The following is an 18,698-nucleotide window of genomic DNA, read 5'->3' as shown; positions in this document are numbered from 1 at the left end:
CTCTTTCCTCACCCTCTGCCAGAGCAGACCCACAGGCCTTTTGTGAACCCAGCTTCTGCTCCAGAGTTCAAGGCGGCCCCGCCTGGGGACCCTGGCTGCCACCCTGGCCCCCACTGTTGCTCTCAGCCTGCCACAAGAAGGACGCATGGGGACTACAGCTGGCCTTCCAGTCCCCTCCCCCATCCCTACAGCTGCAGCAATTCCCAGAGAGACCCAGCTCTGCCCAATAGGCTGCCTCGGGCACATGGAGATACATCTGACCCGTCAGCTGGAGGGGTGCCACACACGGGAACTGCTCCACCCAGAGCTGCCCAGACCCCCCGCCCTACCCAGGTACAAGTCCCATGTCACCCACAGGCAGCTCTTAGTTCCATAACTGACTTTTCCACGTCCACCCCTTCTTAAGTGTGTGGCGGTAGCAGGACCTGGCGGGGCAGAGGGAAGGAGCCTGGAGCATCAGTTCTCCCGTGTCCGGCCGGGATGGGCGAGTGAGGCCCCTAGCACCGGGCGGGCACCTGCAGGAGCTCCCTCTGAGCAGACAGCCATTACTGTGCCTTCTGGCGGGTGGGCACTGCCTGAGCAAACTCCGGCCCCATTTCCCGGCTCCTTTCCCCGTTCACGTTTCACTGAAACGTTAAAGAGCCTGTGTGAGGAAACTTCTAGGGGCACCTGCCTCTTAGAGGAGGCTGGCGGAAGCTGTGGATGGTTATTTATGGTTATTTTTAGCCTGGGGCTGCGAGCAGGTGGGCAGGTGGCCCAGGGGTCCCAGGTCACAGTGCTCCAGTTTCTCTGCTTGGCTGTCACTGAGCAGAGAAGCCTGGGACAGACACCGGCTTAAGTACTTGCTCATTCTCTGTTTGGCCTTGGACAAGATATTTAGCCTCTCTCTGCCTCAGTTTCCTCTGTGTGGGACAGGAATCCTGGTAGTCCCTGCCTCTGACAGGTGTTTGAAGTGACATGATGCAAGTGGAATGCTTAGGTCAGGCCCACTCACGAAGAACACGCTGTAGAAATCTCTTTGGTTCATGTTGAACACAGATGAGAAGGGCACTGGGGGCTGGGCAGAAACAGGCAAGACCATTTCAGTTTGAGATACATGGGCTGACAGATCCGTTTAAATTAGCATGTGGACGTGCTCTGAGTCACTGTGCCTTGCTGAGTGCATGGCGGACAGTTGCCTCGCCAGAGGCACCAGGGTCAAAGCCAGTGATGCCTTGGCCCCATTGCCCTGGCTGGGGCCACTGCACAATGCAGCTGGCTAGGCCATGAACTCTAGAGCCCTGGAGCAGAGGGGACCTGGTGACCCTTACGCGGTCATCAACAGGCCACTTGGGTGGCCTGTGCTTGTCCAGCCAGGCCTTGCCCTAGGAAAGAAATTAATTATAACGTAATTGGCAGTTTCCTTTGCATAGAAGGCGGAAGGAACTGCCAGCAAGGCCGGTGATTAACTCGGCAGCAGCTGGGAAATCACATTTGGGCAGGAGTGTCCATCAGCCTGACCAGGCTGCTGCAGCTGGTCTGGGTGGGTGTGGAAGTATGGGTGGTGCTGTGGTGCAGCGTGGCGCCCGGGCTTCCCAGTGCCAGTTACTGACCTTTCCCCAAACCTCAGCCGAGCCTGGATCCCTTCCCCACCCATGGCAGCGGGCTGCATGATACTTTAGGGTGTCGGGAGACTTGGGCCCTGGTTGCAGTCTACCATGAATGTGAGCGGTGAATTCTGGGCCTCCATTTCCCAGCACAGAATGGGGAGACTGGTGTCTCTGCCCTACAGCAGGAGCTCAGCCAGGTGTGCGAGGAAGAGGATGAGAGGATGAGAGGATGAGAGGGCTGTGCCTGTGCATGTAGGGACAGTGGTGCCTCTGAGATCAGGGCCAACCCCCTCTCTCCTTCTCCATCCAGCTGCTCTTCCAGGCCACCAGGCACCCTGCCCAGCTGGGGGCCCAAGAGGACAGGTGTCTGTGAGGCACTGCACCCCACACTGGCTACCCTGCCCAGCATTTTAGGAAGAAGGAATTTCAGTCTGGAACTGAGGGTGCACTGCCATGATGCTGACAGTATGCTCATTGGACACCAGGAAAGTAGCAACCCTTGGCATTTATTGGGTGCCCAGTGTATGTACCTGTCCATCCATCTGCAGAGGCCAGGGTTTTCTTGATGGTTTTACAGAGATATGCTTAAACGCAGGGCACTAGGAATGGGACAAGCTGTCAGATTTTCCACAAAGGAGACATTGGCTTATCAGTGAGTACATCTGGGCCAAGGAGCCATGTGCTGAAGCACTGAGGCAGCTGGCTCCCAAAGTGAGGCTCTTGTGGGCCATCAGATTACTAGAGCCTGCCCTGGACTTTCCTTCACACCTGCTCTGTGCCAGGCGTCAGGAAGGGTTCAGGATACAACAGTGGGCAAGACAGGGCCAGTGCTGGCCCTGTGGATCTTCACAGCCCAGCTTTCCTCTCACAGTTAGGGTGGGTCAGACCTGACAAAGCTGCTTTCGTCTGGAAGCCTCGGGATGCCAGTAGAGTGATGGCAGCGGTGGAGATGGTAGTGATGGAAGTGGAGGTGGTGGTGGTGGAGGTGGTGGAGGTGATGGAGGTGGTGGAGGTGATGGAGGTGGTGGAGGTGATGGAGATAGTGGAGGTGGTGGTGGAGGTGGAGGTGGTGGAGGTGATGGAGGTGGTGGAGGTGGAGGTGGTGGTGGTGATGGTGGGGTGATGGAGGTGGAGGTGGTGGAGGTGATGGAGGTGGTGGAGGTGATGGAGGTGGTGGTGGCGATGATGGTGGAGGTGATGGAGGTGGTGGAGGTGATGGAGGTGGTGGAGGTGGTGGTGGTGATGATGGTGGAGGTGATGGAGGTGGTGGAGGTGATGGAGGTGGTGGAGGTGATGGAGGTGGTGGAGGTGGTGGTGGCGATGATGGTGGAGGTGATGGAGGTGGTGGAGGTGATGGAGGTGGTGGTGGTGGTGGTGATGGAGCTGGTGGAGGTGATGGAGGTGATGGAGGTGGTGGTGGTGGTGGAGGTGGTGGTGGAGGTGATGGAGGTGGTGGAGGTGGTGGTGGTGGTGGAGGTGGTGGTGGAGGTGATGGAGGTGATGGAGGTGGTGGTGGTGGTGGAGGTGGTGGTGGAGGTGATGGAGGTGGTGGAGGTGGTGGTGGTGGTGGAGGTGGTGGTGGAGGTGATGGAGGTGGTGGAGGTGGTGGAGGTGGTGGAGGTGATGGAGGTGGAGGTGGTGGTGGAGGTGATGGAGGTGGTGGAGGTGATGGAGGTGGTGGAGGTGATGGTGGAGGTGATGGAGGTGGTGGAGGTGGTGGAGGTGGTGGAGGTGGAGGTGGTGGTGATGGAGGTGGTGGAGGTGGTGGAGGTGGAGGTGGTGGTGATGGAGGTGGTGGAGGTGGTGGTGGTGATGGAGGTGGTGGAGGTGGTGGAGGTGATGGAGGTGGTGGAGGTGGAGGTGGTGGTGATGGAGGTGGTGGAGGTGATGGAGGTGGTGGAGGTGGTGGAGGTGATGGAGGTGGTGGAGGTGGTGGAGGTGGAGGTGGTGGTGATGGAGGTGGTGGAGGTGATGGAGGTGGTGGAGGTGATGGAGGTGGAGGTGGTGGTGGAGGTGATGGAGGTGGTGGAGGTGGTGGTGATGATGGAGGTGGTGGAGGTGATGGAGGTGAGGGAGGTGGTGGAGGTGATGGAGGTGGTGGAGGTGGTGGAGGTGATGGAGGTGGTGGAGGTGGTGGTGGTGATGGAGGTGATGGAGGTGATGGAGGTGGTGGAGGTGATGGAGGTGGTGGAGGTGGTGGTGGTGATGGAGGTGATGGAGGTGGTGGAGGTGATGGAGGTGGGGGTAGAGGTATGGTGGAGGTGGTGGTGATAGTGATGCAGCCACCTCTAGTGAGCATTTACTGGGTGTCAGTCATTGCTCTGAGAACTTCACGTGCATTAACTTATTTTAGTTCCCAGCACCCCTACAAGGTGGGAACCCTGAGTCTCTGTGATACAGAGGAGATAACTGAGACACTGAACATATGTCCCTTGCCCAGGCTGGTGCCCCTCGCCCCACCACTGCAAATGCAGAGTGCTCTCTGTCACCCCAGGCCAAGTCCACAGTCCTGCCTGGCATCCACAAGCCGGCTCAACTCACCTCTACTGCCAGGTTTCCTAAGTCCATGACCTCGTCGCCGGCGGAGCTGGAGTTCCTGTCTCCGGCCAGCATCTGCGCTTCCAGCTCTGTGCTGACACTGCTCCCTGCCTGCCCGCCCCCGCCTCCTGCTGCTTTCCCTGCCCTCCACCCCAGGCCACGCCACCCCCGGCCACCTCCTCCCCGCGTCCTGCCTGGGCACTGTCTCCTGCTCGTGGCTGCCACCCCCGACAGCCCCTTGCCTCCAGCCTCTGCCCATCCGCAGCACCTGGCCCTCCTCCCTGTCTCCCCAGCAGGTATTTTTTCAGAACGGGCAGTTTAGTTCTGCCAGAGCCCCTGAGGAATAGGATTATTTTTAAACTGTGCCAGAGCAACTGATAACACAGGCAGCAGAGCCGACAGAGCCAACCAGGCGGGGAGCACCCGTCACACCACACGCCATGTGCACATGCGCCATGAACCCCCCACGTGTCCCGGCCACCACAGACACATGCTTCCCACACACAGGTCCCCCAGGGCTCCGGGAGCCAAGCGTCCCTGCCTCAGGCCACCGCCGCCCCCGACTTGGCCAGCCCAGAGCGGCCTGTGTGAGAAGATGCATCAGGGGGGTGTCCCGCACCCTTGCAGGCCGCGTCCTGCATGCGGGGCCGTCGGGAGGCTGCTACTGTCTCCCCAGGTGTGTCCTCAGGGTACTCGGGCAGGGCCCCCCTCACCGTCCTCACTCTCCTCCACCCAGGGGCGGCTCAGCAGGAAGGCACGTGACGATGCAGCCCTGCTGACTCTAGCCAGGGTGACACCAAGGGAGGGCACACACACCCCCATCAGCACTCCTGTCACTGCCAGGGGCAGTGAGTGTCCCAGCATCTCCAGCCATAAGATCTAGAACATCCATCTCTGCAGAACCAATGACTGCGTGTCAGGGAAGGGCGGACTAGCTGCCCGTTTTCTTGGCCAGCAAGCGCCCTGCCTGTGTGCCCAGGGCTGTGTGTGGCTAGGGGCAGTCGGCACGTCTGTCTGTCCTGCCTGGCTTGGGGGCTGCCAGGAGGGCCGTTCCCTTTGCTGCTCAAGGAATCATTCGGGACCTATTCACTGTCACTTCTCCCAAGGCAGGCAGTGTGCGGAGTGGGTGCTGGTTCTTTCTGTAGGGCAATCCTCAGGACCCTAAGGGACATAGTCAAGAGGTAGAGCCAGGATCCCCTCATGGTACTCTTGGCATGTGCCAGGGCCGAGAGCATCTCGTCGGGGAGTCCACCCGGCCACTTGGACATCCCGCACACGCTGGGAGGCACCGAGCACGGGGTCATAGCCGGCCAGCTGTGTCCTCTGGCTCATGGGCAGCGTGTCCAGAGGAAGTAGCCCCTGCCACAGTGGCTCACACCAGGACAGAGGCTGGTCCTGCCACTCCCAGGCTGCGTGGCACAGGCAGGTCCCTGAGCCCTCTGGCCTCAGCTTCCTCACCGCTGGGCTAGTGAGAGTGCCTGGGAGGTTTGGATGTCTGAGCCGAGAGCAGGTTGGGCACGTGGGGATTCTGTCTGCCCCATACTCCGTTATCATCAGACAAATGCCCTGAGAGTTAAGGGAGCAAAGGCCAGCAAAATCAGGGTCTGGGGCAAAGGTCAGGCTGGGTCAGGGGCCTGCTGGGGACAGCAGGCCAGACTCAGCAGATGGAGAGGACGGGAAGTGCCATGTACCCGGAAGCTCTGGGCAGGGCTGGGCAGAGTGAGTGCCGTGGCCCAGAGCTGAGGGGCTGCTGGGGGGTGGGCGGCATGCAGGCCACAGCTGCAGATGCCCGCTCTGTGTGGGAGGTGGGTGGGCAGGGGGTACTGAACGCCTGTGAGCAGGCCCAGGCAGTGCAGAGGGCTCAGAAAGACACCTGGGAACAGCTGTGTTTGGTGGCTGCTCGGGCAGGTGTGAGGGGCAGGAGAGGCCCCTGAACTTTTATGACACAGGGAATTGGGGAAGAGGGTAGGATTCTTGGTAGGGTGCAGTTAGTCATTGCATGGGAAACCAGTGCCTAATGGCTGCCTGAGAGGCTACTGGGTTGGCACCTTGGCGCATGTGAAGATGTGTCATGCCAAAGGGAAGGGCTCCTTTTCAGCAGGTGTCCGAGGCTGGCCTGAGCCTGGCTCTGCATTCTCTGCTGGGACCTCAGAGGGTCCCTGCCTTCCCCAAGGCCACCTGCTCCATGCCAAGCTTTGCCCTGCTGGGGTCCCAGGCACCCACCCAAGTGGCTCTCCAGCCAGGGCCACGTCATGAGCTGTGGGTCCCTTCCCCCAGCAAAAAATAAAGTTGTATTTTATTATTGTATGGGTACAAGACAAATATAATCCAGGCCATGTTATTAGTATATATTCCTTATTGTTATATTTATTTCTTCTTTTTGGTTTTAAAATAAAACTAAAACATTTTTGTTGGGCCTCAGGCACTGTGCCATGGCCCCTGCTGGGGGGCAGTGAGGAGTGCCCCAGCACCAGTGTCTGTTGGGAGCAGAGGCCTCCTCCTCTGCAGGCTCCTGGCACCAAGGGTTGGCACAAGTAGGCTGGCCTGTGTATGCCCTGCCCTCACCTGGGGACGGTACGCTCCCAAGCCATTCATGTCTCTCCTGTGCCTGTGCTCTTGTGAGCACCCAGCAGCTGAGGTGGGAGCTGTAGCAGAAATCAGCCATGCCCAGGTGTGTACCTGCCCTGGGCAAGTGGCCAGGGCAGCGGAGGGATGGGGTGCCAAATGGGGCCAAGAGCTTCCTGCTTCTGTTTGGCCTTGGTTTTGGCTGAAGATTTCGCTGTGGGCACATCTTTAAAACTGGGATCCCCTATAAGGCACCAAAAGCACAGGCAACAAAATATAGATGAATTGGACAACATCAAAATTTAAAACTTCTGTGAATCGAGGACATAATCAAAAGAGTGAAAACACATCCCATGGAATGGGAGGGAAATTTACAGTTCATATATCTGATGAGGGTTAATATCCAGAATCTACAAAGAACTTCTAAAACTGAACAACAAAAAACACCCATTCAGAACTGGGCAAAGGACTTGAATGGACATTTCTCCAAAAAAAAAAAAAAAAACACACAAATGGCCAAAAACCACATGAAAAGATTCTCAGCACATTCATCGTTAGGGAAATGCAAATCAGAACCACAGCGTGATACTACCTGACACCAGTTAGGATGTCTACTGTCAAAAAACCCCAGAAAATAATAAGTGTTGGTGAGGATGTGGAGAAATCAGAATTTTTACGCACTCTTGGTGGAAATGTAAGGTGGTGCAGCCACTATGGAAAACAGTTTGGTGGTTCCTGTTTTTTTAGCATAGAATTATCATATGATCCAGCAATCCTACTTCTGGGCACATACACAAAGGAATTGGAAGCAGGGGCTTTAGATGTATTTGTACTTCCTCATTCAGAGCAGCATTTTCACAACCACCACGAGGTGGAAGTTACCCCGGTGTCCAGCCACCGATGAACGGATGAGCAAGATGCAGTATTCCCATGCAGTGGGAGATTGGCCTTTAAAATGAAGGAGATTCTGACACAGCCCACAGCATGAACGAACCTGGAAGACGCTATGCTGAGTGCATAAGCCAGTCACAGTGGGGCAAATACTGTGTGGTTCCACTTGTATGAGGTGCCTGGAGTCATCAAATTCAGAGACAGAAAGTAGAATGCAAGATTCCAGGGGCTGGGGAAGGAGGGGAGAGGGAACGATTATTTTGTGGGTTCAGAGTTTCAGTTTTATAAGGTGAAGGGAGTGCTGTGGGTGGAGGGTGGTGACGGTTATACAACAGTGTGAATGGACTTAATGCCACTGAACTGTGCACTTTAAGATGGTTAAGACGATAAATTTCATGTTATGTGTATTTTACCACAGTTTAAAATAACTTTTAAAAACTAGGATCTCTCTTTATACCCTCCTCCAAATTTATTTACCAGAGAGCCTCCCAGATCCATGCTTTTTTCCTAAAAGCAAAGTTAGGTTACAGACCCGTGCAAAGGCAGCCTCCAGCTGGGACGGGGCCGCAGGCGCAGTCTGCCTGGTGTGCCGCCGGCTGCCCGCGGGCAGGGCTGCCCCCTCGACAGGACGCGCCCGGAGCTGGAGGCCAGTGGTGTGTTTGCCCTGGCTACTGGCGTTGTCCCCGCTGGCGCATGAGACGGCACTGCGTGTGAACACGGAGGGTGGCCTGCAGCTCTGTCTTGCCACCAACAGCCTCCTGGGGCTCTCAGCGCCCATGAGACGACACCGGATTATCTCACTCAAGTGTGTCACACCCACCTCCCTGGCCCTGTCCCCCGCTGCTCCCTCCGTCCCAAATTCTGGCCACTTCCCAAACGTGCCCAGCCCTGTCCGTAAACCATTGGTTTGTTAGCAGGCCCGTTTGTTGATCCGTCCCCTGGTTCACACGTCGCTCGTTCTCTCAGCCCACAGGTGGGGAGTGGGCAGGTGTAGTGAAGGTGGGCACCTGGTGGGGGTGGGGAGGAGGCGAGTCGGCAGGTGAGGGCCCGGGGAGGAGCTGTGGTTCCTTCTGCAAGAAACAGTTAAGACAGGGCCCTGCACAGAAGCTGCCACCACACCTGGGCCCTGGCTGCACTGTGGCAGGTGGCCCATGGGGTTGAGCGTGGGCTCTGGGAGTCAGGTTGAGCAGTGTGTGGTCTGCGCCAGGGGCTGGTGTGGGGCCGGGCTCTGAGACCCAGGGGTGTGGTGGGAGCGGGCAGGTGGGGCAGTACTGTGACAGAATGGGGGTCAGGTGTGTGGGGAGGCTGGCTCCTCCTGCGGGCCAAACTGGGACGCAGGTGTGCACAGAGCAGGCTGTGGAGACGTGGGGCTGCCCAGACGGGATCGGGGCTGGCGATCAGCATGTCGCAGCCCCCAGCGCAGTGACGGGATCAAAAGCTGTGGGGAGGATACAGACAGCGGTGCCGGATGCCACCACCCTCTAGAGGACAGGCCTTGGGGGGGGAGTCAGCCCAGGGGTGGGCAGCTCTGCTGGTAGAATCCTCATATCGCTGGAGAGCGCCAGAGACGGAGGCGGGCCTGACAGCAGCCGGGAGGAGGTGGGGCGCCCAGGGAGGGCTGCCGGCATGAGCACGGACAGGGAGCAGGACGGGAGCCTGGGAGGAAACACCCGTCCATACGGAGTCTCCACCCAGCAAAAGGTGCCTTCCAGGAACACATCAAACTGTTTAAAAGAACAAGGTGAGGGCGTAGCAAGGCCCAGTTGCCGTGCACGGGAGGCAGAGGAGCAGGTGGGGACAGGCGGCCACGTTGCCAGTTGTCCAGTTCAGCTGGGCCACGGTCTTGTGGGCGTTCGTCCAGCATACACGCTCTATAAAATGTATTCTTTGTGTGTGTCAGATATTCAACTATAATAACAGAAAACATGAGTGGGAAGTGGGAGGCGAGCCATGGGTCTAATGGGTCACATCCTGAGAGGTGCTGGCTGGTGGGACCTGCAGAGACAGCTGGCCTGCGGTGGCAGGACCGCCTCTCCCTGCCCCAGCCCCCATGAGGAGCCACTGGGGTCTGGTTCCCAGTCCCAGGAAAATTATTGCATCAGGAAATCGTCTGTTAAGGAGATTCTGCTGGGTCCTGATAAAACTGTCATCTGCATCATCTGCCACCCACCAAGGATAGGTGAGGGGCTGATGCCCGTGAGGGATTCTGCCCTACAGAGATGCTGCCGCTACTAATTCCTGCAGTTCTTGGATCGTACTGTCATTATAACTCTTTTTCTTTTGGAGACAGAGTCTTGCTCTGTCACCCAGGCTAGAGTGCAGTGTCATTAACCTAGCTCACAGCAACCTCAAACTCCTGGGCTCAAAGGATCCTCCTGCCTCAGCCTCCCTAGTAGCTGGGACTTCAGGCATGCGCCACCATGCCCGGCTAATTTTTCTGTTTTTAGTAGAGATGGGGTCTCGCTCTTGCTCAGGCTGGGCTGAAACTCATGAGCTCAAGTGATCCTCCTGCCTCAGGCCCCCAGAGTGCTGGGATTCCAGGTGTGAGCCACCACGCCTGGCCTATAACTTTTTTTTCTTTCATGGAATTCCCGAATTTCAGCTTTCATATTGCTGGTCCTGGGGAGACTTTTTAGTTGTCCGGAGCTCCATTTGTGTTTCTGTGTCAGGGTCACTGTGCCCATCAGAGCAGGCAGGTGGCTGGCAGAGAGGGAGTGAGAAAGCAAAGATGACGGCCAGGAAGGGCCTGCCCCGGGCTTGCGTGGTGTAGAGAGCAGCCCGTCCACCACAGAGCAGCCGTCGGAGAGCCCCAGCCGCGGGGGCAGTAGCGCCAGGCCACACAGCGCCTGCACCACTTAGTGCATGTGCAGAGCGTGTGAGAAGGTGTGCTCGTGTTCACACGTGTGCAACAGTGAGAGCCGCATGCTTGTGTGATGCCGATGTGCCCCAGTCTGAGAATGCCCGTGTTTGTTGGAGCAAGACTGGCAGTGTGGGAAATGCGTGAGCATACGTGTGCTTGGGGGTGAGAACACGTGTGTAACCATGTGTGTGGCAGTGGTGTGTAATGGCATGCATGGGAGAGAATGAGTGTGTGGGAGAAAGAACGTGTGTGCGTCTGGGTCTGATTAGGAGCCAGCCCCGCAGTCTTTGAGAACAGGAGCAGTTAACTCGAGAGGTACTGAACTCTGATGAAAGAGCAACCGGAGGTGGGAAGAGTTCTGTGGGGCCGCTGCAGCCGAGGGCAGGCACCAGGGAGGTATTCCCCTCCCCAGCTGGGGTCAGAGCTTGTGGGAGGAGATGGGTGCCAGGGCCAGGGCTGGTCTACAGCCCGGGGCTGTCAGGGAGTAACCGTTGGGTCACAGGAGCCAAGGCTGGGGCTGGGCATGCAGAGGAGGCTGTCTGGGGGCTGCAGGAAGCTCTCCTCACCCTGGGTGTGGGCTGTGCAGGTGCTGCGGGAATGCATGCCTTGGGCACGCAGGGGGGCAGGGCACGCTGGGCGTCCCCACACCCCTGCCCCACTGGCTGCTGGGCAGCAGGAGACAGGAAAGGCAAGATGTAATGACCAGAAGTAGGAGCAGCCTAGTCTCTCCACAGCATCACCCCTGCATCCTCCACCGACAAGGCAGCACCTTGCTGCCTGCAAAGGAGGATGCTCAGGGCCAGCATGGCCTGAGAATGTGCACATGTGGACAGAGTGCATATGATGAGGTGTGCAAGAGTGCAAGTGCACTTGTGTGCACGCCTGTGGGAGGAGAGGGCTCGGGACTGGTTCCATCAAGATCCAAATACAAATAAATTAAACATCCCAGCCAAGTGTGGAGCTCTGTAGTGGTCTTACCAGGCCGAAAACAAGTTAGAAGCAAAACTGTGGCTGGGTGACTGCATGCACCAGATGAAGCCAGCAGCATGTGCTGCCGGCATGGCGCAGGGTTTACCTGTGAAGGGTGATTTCAGATGAGGCCCTGCCCTGGCACAGACAGTGCCTCGCCCTGTGGAAAGGTAGGGCAGTTTTTTCTCTGCTCAGGGTGGGCCAGCGTGGGAGCAGGTGGGGTCTCGGGGGAGTGTACCTCCATCTCCCTTTTTGTCTGTCTCCTGAACACCTGTGTGTGTGTGCGTGCACACATTACACACATGCATGACACACACACATACATAGGCCGTGAAGGTTCCCAGGGCCTCTTCCAATGTGAACAATGACTTGGGTCTTTGGCAGGCGTGCTGTGAGCAGGTGGGACCCACCTGTTCTGTGTGGCGGGTTGGGCTCAGGCTGGTCATTGGAGGATGATGTGGGAATCCTTTTGGTTTCCCAGACAAGCAACACCACCATCTTGCACTGTCAATGGGTGTGGTGTGTGCCGGGCCATGGAAGTGAGTGCAGGGTGGGTCAAGCCCTGGCAGCCAAACCTGTTGAGGCAGTAACCTGTGCCCTAGGATTGGGGAAGGATTCTGTCACCACATGGCATTTGGGAGTTGAAGGTATGGAATGGAAAAGGCTTTGCAAGTCCTGCTAGTGACCTGCCCACAGTGCCAAGGGCAGCTTGCACCAGAGGCAGTTCTTAGCGGACAGGCCGGGTAGCCCTTCTGGGCAGAAAGGTGACAGCAATGAGGAACATCTGGCCCACAAGGCCCTGGGCTCCTCATGGGCTCCACATCTGCCTGTGCTTAACCCCACCTTCTCTTTCTTAGCCATTGCACCCGACCCCTAGATGCAGAGCCTCGAGGTGTGCCCAGCTGTGTGACCTCGGTCAGGCTTCTCACCTCTCAGCCTCAGTGTTCTTACCTGTGAGGGGTCAGTGAAGGGATCTGTGCCTATGAGTCTGCAGGGAGAAGTTCATAAGAATACACACCTGTGCAGAGGTGAGCATCTGTCTGCACCTGCACTGGCCGCTCCTTCTCTCCGCAGCATGCCTTCTCCACTTCACAGTTGGAGAAACTGAGGCCCAGAGGAGGCCAGTGCTCTGCAGAGCCCAGTGGCACTGGCTGCCAGCAGCTCTCCCCAGTGGCACACCGAGATTGGCTGTATCGTTTGTGGCCCTTGTTCTAAAACTTACGAGGAATTTCACAACTGTGACATCAGAGCATTAAACCGCGAGTGAGCCCTCTTAGTGGGGACTCACTGGGACTGCCCAGGTTGTACCCACCCTGAGGCTGGCTCTGCACCCACCTCTTCAGTTCCCCACCTCAAACCATGTGTTTTTCCATCTAGAAGTGTCTGTGACACGGAGAAGCATTAAGACAGCCGTGCCCTGCTGCAGGGACCACCCGGGAGGCATTTTAAGTGCATTTAAATCTGCTTCTGGTCATAATCTTTGCCCGACCCATAAATTCCTTTGGCAGCAGCGAGACTGAGTGAGATGGGCCCCTCACGATCCTGTAGGGCTGGGCTCCGCCAGGCGAGGGTGGGAAAGGCCCATTCTCCCTGCGCGTGGTCTCCGCTGTGGGGGCTTTGGGGAACTCAGCCCCGCCCCACCTCCCAGCCCCTGGGCCACTGAGGTGCATGTGCACCACGAAGACCCCCAGAGCAGGTACCTCACAGGATTCCCAGGCTGGCTCTGCCACTACGGCCGGGGTGGGCAGTGCCCTGTCCACTCTTCTGCAGTCCTGGCATCACCAGAGCCAGCCCACAAGACCTTCCCAAGGGCACCTAGTTCTTACTGGGAAGACCAGGGCCAGAGGTGTGTGTCCCTGGAGAGAACAAGAGCTGTCTGAGCTCAGTCATCCCGGAGCATCCCCTCGCCAGTGCTCTCGGGCAGCCGTGTAGACCCACCGCGTGGAGGCACGTCCTGTAGGCACACCCCAGGGAGACCCCGGCACGGGGCCCCACACCCGGTGGGGAAGGGCTCACCGGGGCCTGGCGCCTGGGCTGCCCCAGGGCCACCACCCTGCGAGGCCGTGTGGGTTACAGTCCCTCATCCTCTGTGTGGCCAGAAACAAAAGCTGCCCAAAGGACAGCACTTCAAGAGAAGCCTCTCCTTTTCCAGTTGTTTTCCCACTTTGGGACTCCAAACGGTCTTACCCATTCTCTTCTACTGACTCCAGTTGGCACTTGATAGTTTTCCAAACCCAAGGATGTCCTGGAGGACCCAGATGGCTCGAGGGGCATCCTCTGCTGATGCCTCTGTCCTGCCCTCGGTGACGACCCGTGGCTGGAGGGAAGCGGGATCCAGATGGAACAAACTGATCAGAAAGAAATCAGTTGTACACGAGCAGTGTTTGCTGATGTCTGCTTTGGATCTCAGTGTATTTTGTGTGTTATAGAGTAATTTGCAGGTTTTTAATGGGCTTTAAGCATTTTTTGCCTATTCGTCTTTTTTAAAATTCTTACTATTTTTTATTGTGGAAAAATACACATAAAATAAAATTTACAGTTTAACTGTTTTTAAGTGTACAATCTAATGGCATTAAGTGCATTCACACTGTTGTGCAACCATCAGCACCTTCCATCTCCAAAACTTTGTCATTGCCCCAAACTGAAACTCTGTCCCTGTTAAACACGGACGCCCCACCCCCTCCCCAGCCACCATCCTACTTTCCGTCTCTATGAGTTTCACTGCTCTAGATACCTCAGATAAGTGGAATTGGGCAGTATTTGTCCTTTTGTGGCTGGCTGATTTCACTTAGCACTATGTCCTCAAGGTTCATCCATGTTGTAGAATGTGTCAGAATTTCCTTCCTTTTTAAGGCCAGATAACATCCCATTGTGTGTATAATCAGGTTTTGATTATCCATTCATCCATCGATGGGCACTAGGGCTGCTTCTACCTCTTGTCTGTTGTGAATAGCGCTCTGTGAACATGGCGTGCAGATATCCCTCTGAGACCCGGGTTTCTATTCTTTGGTTATACACCTAGAAGTGGGATTGCTGGGTCATATGGTAATTCAATTTCAACTTTTTGAGGAACTGCCTTCCTGTTTTCCACAGCGGTTGTATCCTTTTACATTCCCACCAACAGTGCACAAAGTGTTCCAGAAACTTCTTGCAATTTAAAAAACTTTTTATTATGAAGAATGTTGGCCATTCACAAAGTCAGCAGGGTAGTGTGCTGTGCTCCTAAGTGGAAGGCCAGCATTTTGCCCTCCTCGAGGAAGCTACATCTCTGCCCACTGCTCCTTCGGTGATTAGTTTTGCAGTTTTTTGGGTAAAATTTACAAAGGTTGAAAAGCTGGATCTTAGCTGTGCGATGTTGACAAGTGGATACGCCCACGTGACCCGCTCCCTGTTGGGATACGGGACCTTCTTTCCCCAGAACGTGCCCTCCTGTTCTTCCCAGTCTGTCTCCCACCCCACCCACAGGCAGCCAGCCTGAGTTATCACCTAAAATCAGTGCAGAACGATGCTGTGTGTTCATTTCTGCCTGCCTTCTTCAACTTGGCATGATGTCTGTGCAATCAATGTGGGTTGTGTGTGTGTCAATAGATCACCCCTTTTTATTGCTGGGTAAGATTCTGTGGTGTAGCTGGACCACAGTTTGCCAGTCTGTCCCCCTGTAGAAGGGCATCTAGGCTGTTTCCAACTCTTGGCTGTTGTGGTTTAGATTAAGTGACTTGATGGACGTGGGTTTTCATTTCTCTTGGATGAATGGAGGGAATATCAGGGTCAGGTGACAGCAGTATGTTTAGATAAAGATTTATGACTTTCTCACAAAGTGCTTTCTCCATTTTGAGGATTGTTGCCTGCCCTGCTTGTCTGGCGCAACAGTCTCATGCCCTTGAACACTCTGGCTCTGGGTGAGTTGTTTGGAGCCCGCGTGAACTGGCGGCTCAGGTGTGGCTCAGGTGTCACCAAACTTGGGTAATGGAGAAGGGGTTTGCAGCTGCTCTGTTCTGCCTCCCCCCCTCCCTCCTTTTTCTTCTGTTTTAAAGCAGTGCATGTTCAACCAGAATGTAGCTATACAAATACTGGTGTATTCACGTTCTCAGGACTAGAGATGAGAAATTTCTGCTAAGATTGGAATTTTGAACTAATGCTATTTTTTGTATCCATGAGAAAGCCTTTATCTCCACTCTCCCTCACACAATTGCCTGCTTCCTGCAGCCCCTCTGGGCCTTTACTTCTCAAGGGATGCTTACTGGGAGAAGTTGTACGTGGACCAGCCGGCCGGCACGCCCCTGCTGTATGTGCATGCCCTGCGGGACGCCCCCGAGGAGGTGCCCAGCTTCCGCCTAGGCCTGTACCTGTACGGCGCCTACCGCACACGGCTGCACGAGAACTACTGGATCCGCGTCCAGGAGGACACTGGCCTTCTCTACCTCAACCAGAGCCTGGACCACAGCTCCTGGGAGACGCTCAGCATCCACAGTAAGGGAGTAGCCCCAACACCCCCACCTCATCCTCAGGTCAGCCTCGCCACAGCGGCCGTCACAGGCTCACACAGCCTCATCACACCCTCATCACAGGCTCAGAGCGTGGCTTCCCCACGACACCTGGTGTAGAAGAGATAAGGGTCGAGGTGAGAGCAGCCTGCCTCTGTGTCCAGCCTGGTGAGGGAGCCAGGACGAGTTTGGGGGCCATAAATGACACTTGGGCTTCCTGAGGCTGTTGGGATTTTGGAGACCCATGTGAATGATTTGGGTACTCTCTCCATGCTGGACCCAGATGCCTTTGCCAGTGGGATTAGCAAGGATTTGGAGGTTTCAAGAGAAGGATTAAGAGGAGCAGGAAAAAAATCCCAAAGTTTTGATTTAGCAAATGACCTGGAACTTGCTGGAGAAGAAGCAGCTCCCAGGAGAGCCGACTGCCCATTGGCAGCAAGCTGCCCTTGTACCTGGTAGGGGCTCGGCCTGGTAGGGAGGTGGAGCCCGTGGCCAGCTGCACAGATTCGGGATCAGGGTCACGTGTGACGCTGGTACTGGATGGGGTGGGGGTGGAACAGAGCACCTGGGACAGAAAACGGTGACGAGCACCCCTCCAGCGGCACAGCCTCACTTGCCCTCAAAACGGCCCTGAGCCCCATCTGCAGACAAGAGGGAGGCCACGGGCACACTGACCCGACTGCCAGGGAAAGCCAGGGCCACAAGACAGGGAAGGGGCTTGGGTGGGTAGCTCCCTCCCAGGGCAGCCCAGACGGTTCTGGAGAAGGTGACATTGAGCAGGGTCTTAGTTCCACAGGCTTCATCCTGAGCCCTCATGGGGGGCCTGAGGAACTGGAATCCGTGGGAGGGAGGGGGTCGCCAGCGTGGAGTCTGCCTCGGGCCGGCTTCCTGGGAGGCCTGAGCCATTGCGACTGGAGGGAGGCCTCTTGCACTGGCCGGGTCCAGGCGGAAGGAACCACACAGTGATTTGAACAGGGAAAGTTTGTGCAAAGAATTCTTAACCATAACGGATTGGAGCAGTGAAGGCCAGGCTAGTGAGGCGCAAACGGAACACTAACAGTACAGGAAAGCAGGTGTGAGGAGCAGCCCTCCCCCGGGGCTGAGATGGAGGCCCAGGAAAAGCCCCCACTCCAGCTGGGATCCAGACCTCGCTGACATTGCTGTGGCGCCTTAGTGATGGAACTTGCTGGAAATGTTCCCCTAGGTGCTGGGGAACTCTGTCTTCCTGGTGTTTCTCTGCAGGGACACTCTGTGACAATATCACCTGGGGCAGGGTGTGGTGGGCAGAAGGCAGCCCAGGAACGGGGGTGTTCGACCTGTGCTCTGGGCCCCTCCCTGAGGAGGGGGCATTTGAGCTGAGGCCTGTGGGGGCGGGGAGGGGGTGGTGGGCAGGACTAGGGGGCCCAGTGGAGGGAGCCCGCAGACCAGGGTGAGGACAGGGTTTTACACCAATCCTGGAGCTCAGTCTGGTGGGCGTGGCAATGCCCCCATGGGCCTGACTTCTCTCTCTGCAGACGGCGGCTTCCCCCTGCTCACGGTCTACCTCCAGGTCTTCCTGTTGCCCATGTCCCTGCGTGAGGGCGAGTGCCAGTGGCCAGGCTGTGCCCGTGTGTACTTCTCCTTCATCAATGCCTCCTTCCCGGCTTGCAGCTCCCTGAAACCCCGGGAGCTCTGCTTCCCAGAGACAGGCCTCTCCTTTCGCATTCGGGAGAACCGGCCCCCAGGCACCTTCCACCAGTTCCGCCTGCTGCCCGTGCAGTTCCTCTGCCCCAACATCAGCGTGACCTACAGGCTCCTGGAAGGTGAGTGCCAGCCTCATGGGGCCGTCCCTCAGTGCCTGCTGTAAGCCCAGCATGGCTCTGTGAGCCCTGGCATGAGCCCTCTGGTTTACTCCTCACTACCATGCCATCTGCTCATTTAATATTACAGCAATATCTCTCTTGTACCTGCCATGGGCCAGGTACTGTTGCAGTAGCTAAGAACGTAACAGTGAATAAAACCAGCCTGGAATCCTGCCTGCCTGGAGCTTCCATTCCTGTGGAGGAAGGAGAGCAGCATGCGCCAAGGAAATTGGGTGCCTTCTGGGAGGAGATAGCTGGGAAGGAGAAGTAGAGACCACTGGCAGGGCAGGGGCCACCAGAGCAAAGGCAGGAGGGTGCCAGGCATGCAGGTCTAGGGAGGACCCCGTGTGGCTGGAATGCAGTGAGCCCCTGGGGAGAGCTGAGGCCAAAGGGAGCGGAATAGTTCCTGGGGAGGGGGCAGGTCTGGGAGACTTTCAGGGATTTGCCGAGGGAGGTGGGGAGCCATGGAAGGCTTGGTGGGGGCTGTTGACAGGACCTGACTTACCTTTAAGGACTAGTCGCACTGCTGTGTTAGGCATGATTTGGGTTGGGGGAGTTTGGGGAAGCAGGAAGACAATTAGAAAGCTACAAGAGAACCCCCTCCAGAGAGAACAGGGGTGAGGATGAGGGCGGAAGCACAGCGGCCGGCAGCAGGCAGCCCTGGGCACGCCTGGGCGGCAGATGAGCAGGATTTCCTCGTGGGCTGATGTGGGGTGTTGAGGAAAAGCGGGCACCAACTGTGGTTCCCAGGGGCCAACGGGGCAGCAGTAGGGATGGCCCACCTAGCCAGGAGGCGGCCCTGGGAGGCCGGAGTGGGCGTGGGGCAGAGATGAGAGAAGGCAGCACACCGCCCCAGGGAGGCGCACTCAACCATTTCAAAGGGCTGCAGAGGCTACACTGCTAGAAAGTGCAGCCTGCGTTCACCAGGCTTCTCGCACACAAACAGGGTATTGATGTTAAA

At 56.9% G+C, this 18,698-nt stretch overlaps 1 protein-coding gene across 1 annotated transcript in view; it reads left to right on the top strand.

The window, feature by feature from the left end:
• The first annotated feature begins 11,945 nt into the window (after positions 1-11,945).
• RET (ret proto-oncogene) overlaps positions 11,946-18,698 on the top strand; it is a 28,566-nt gene continuing 21,813 nt past the window's right edge. Inside the window, exons 1-4 of the mRNA XM_045567935.1 lie at positions 11,946-11,951; positions 12,487-12,607; positions 15,619-15,882; positions 17,411-17,698. Coding sequence (XP_045423891.1) covers positions 11,946-11,951; positions 12,487-12,607; positions 15,619-15,882; positions 17,411-17,698 — 679 coding nt within the window. The remainder of the gene's footprint in view (positions 11,952-12,486; positions 12,608-15,618; positions 15,883-17,410; positions 17,699-18,698) is intronic.

This window comes from Lemur catta, chromosome 14, assembly GCF_020740605.2.
Source record: "Lemur catta isolate mLemCat1 chromosome 14, mLemCat1.pri, whole genome shotgun sequence".
In the NCBI taxonomy this organism is placed as follows: Eukaryota; Metazoa; Chordata; class Mammalia; order Primates; family Lemuridae; genus Lemur; species Lemur catta.
Note: the sequence above shows the minus strand (reverse complement) of the source record. Positions and strands in the feature narration are given on the sequence as shown.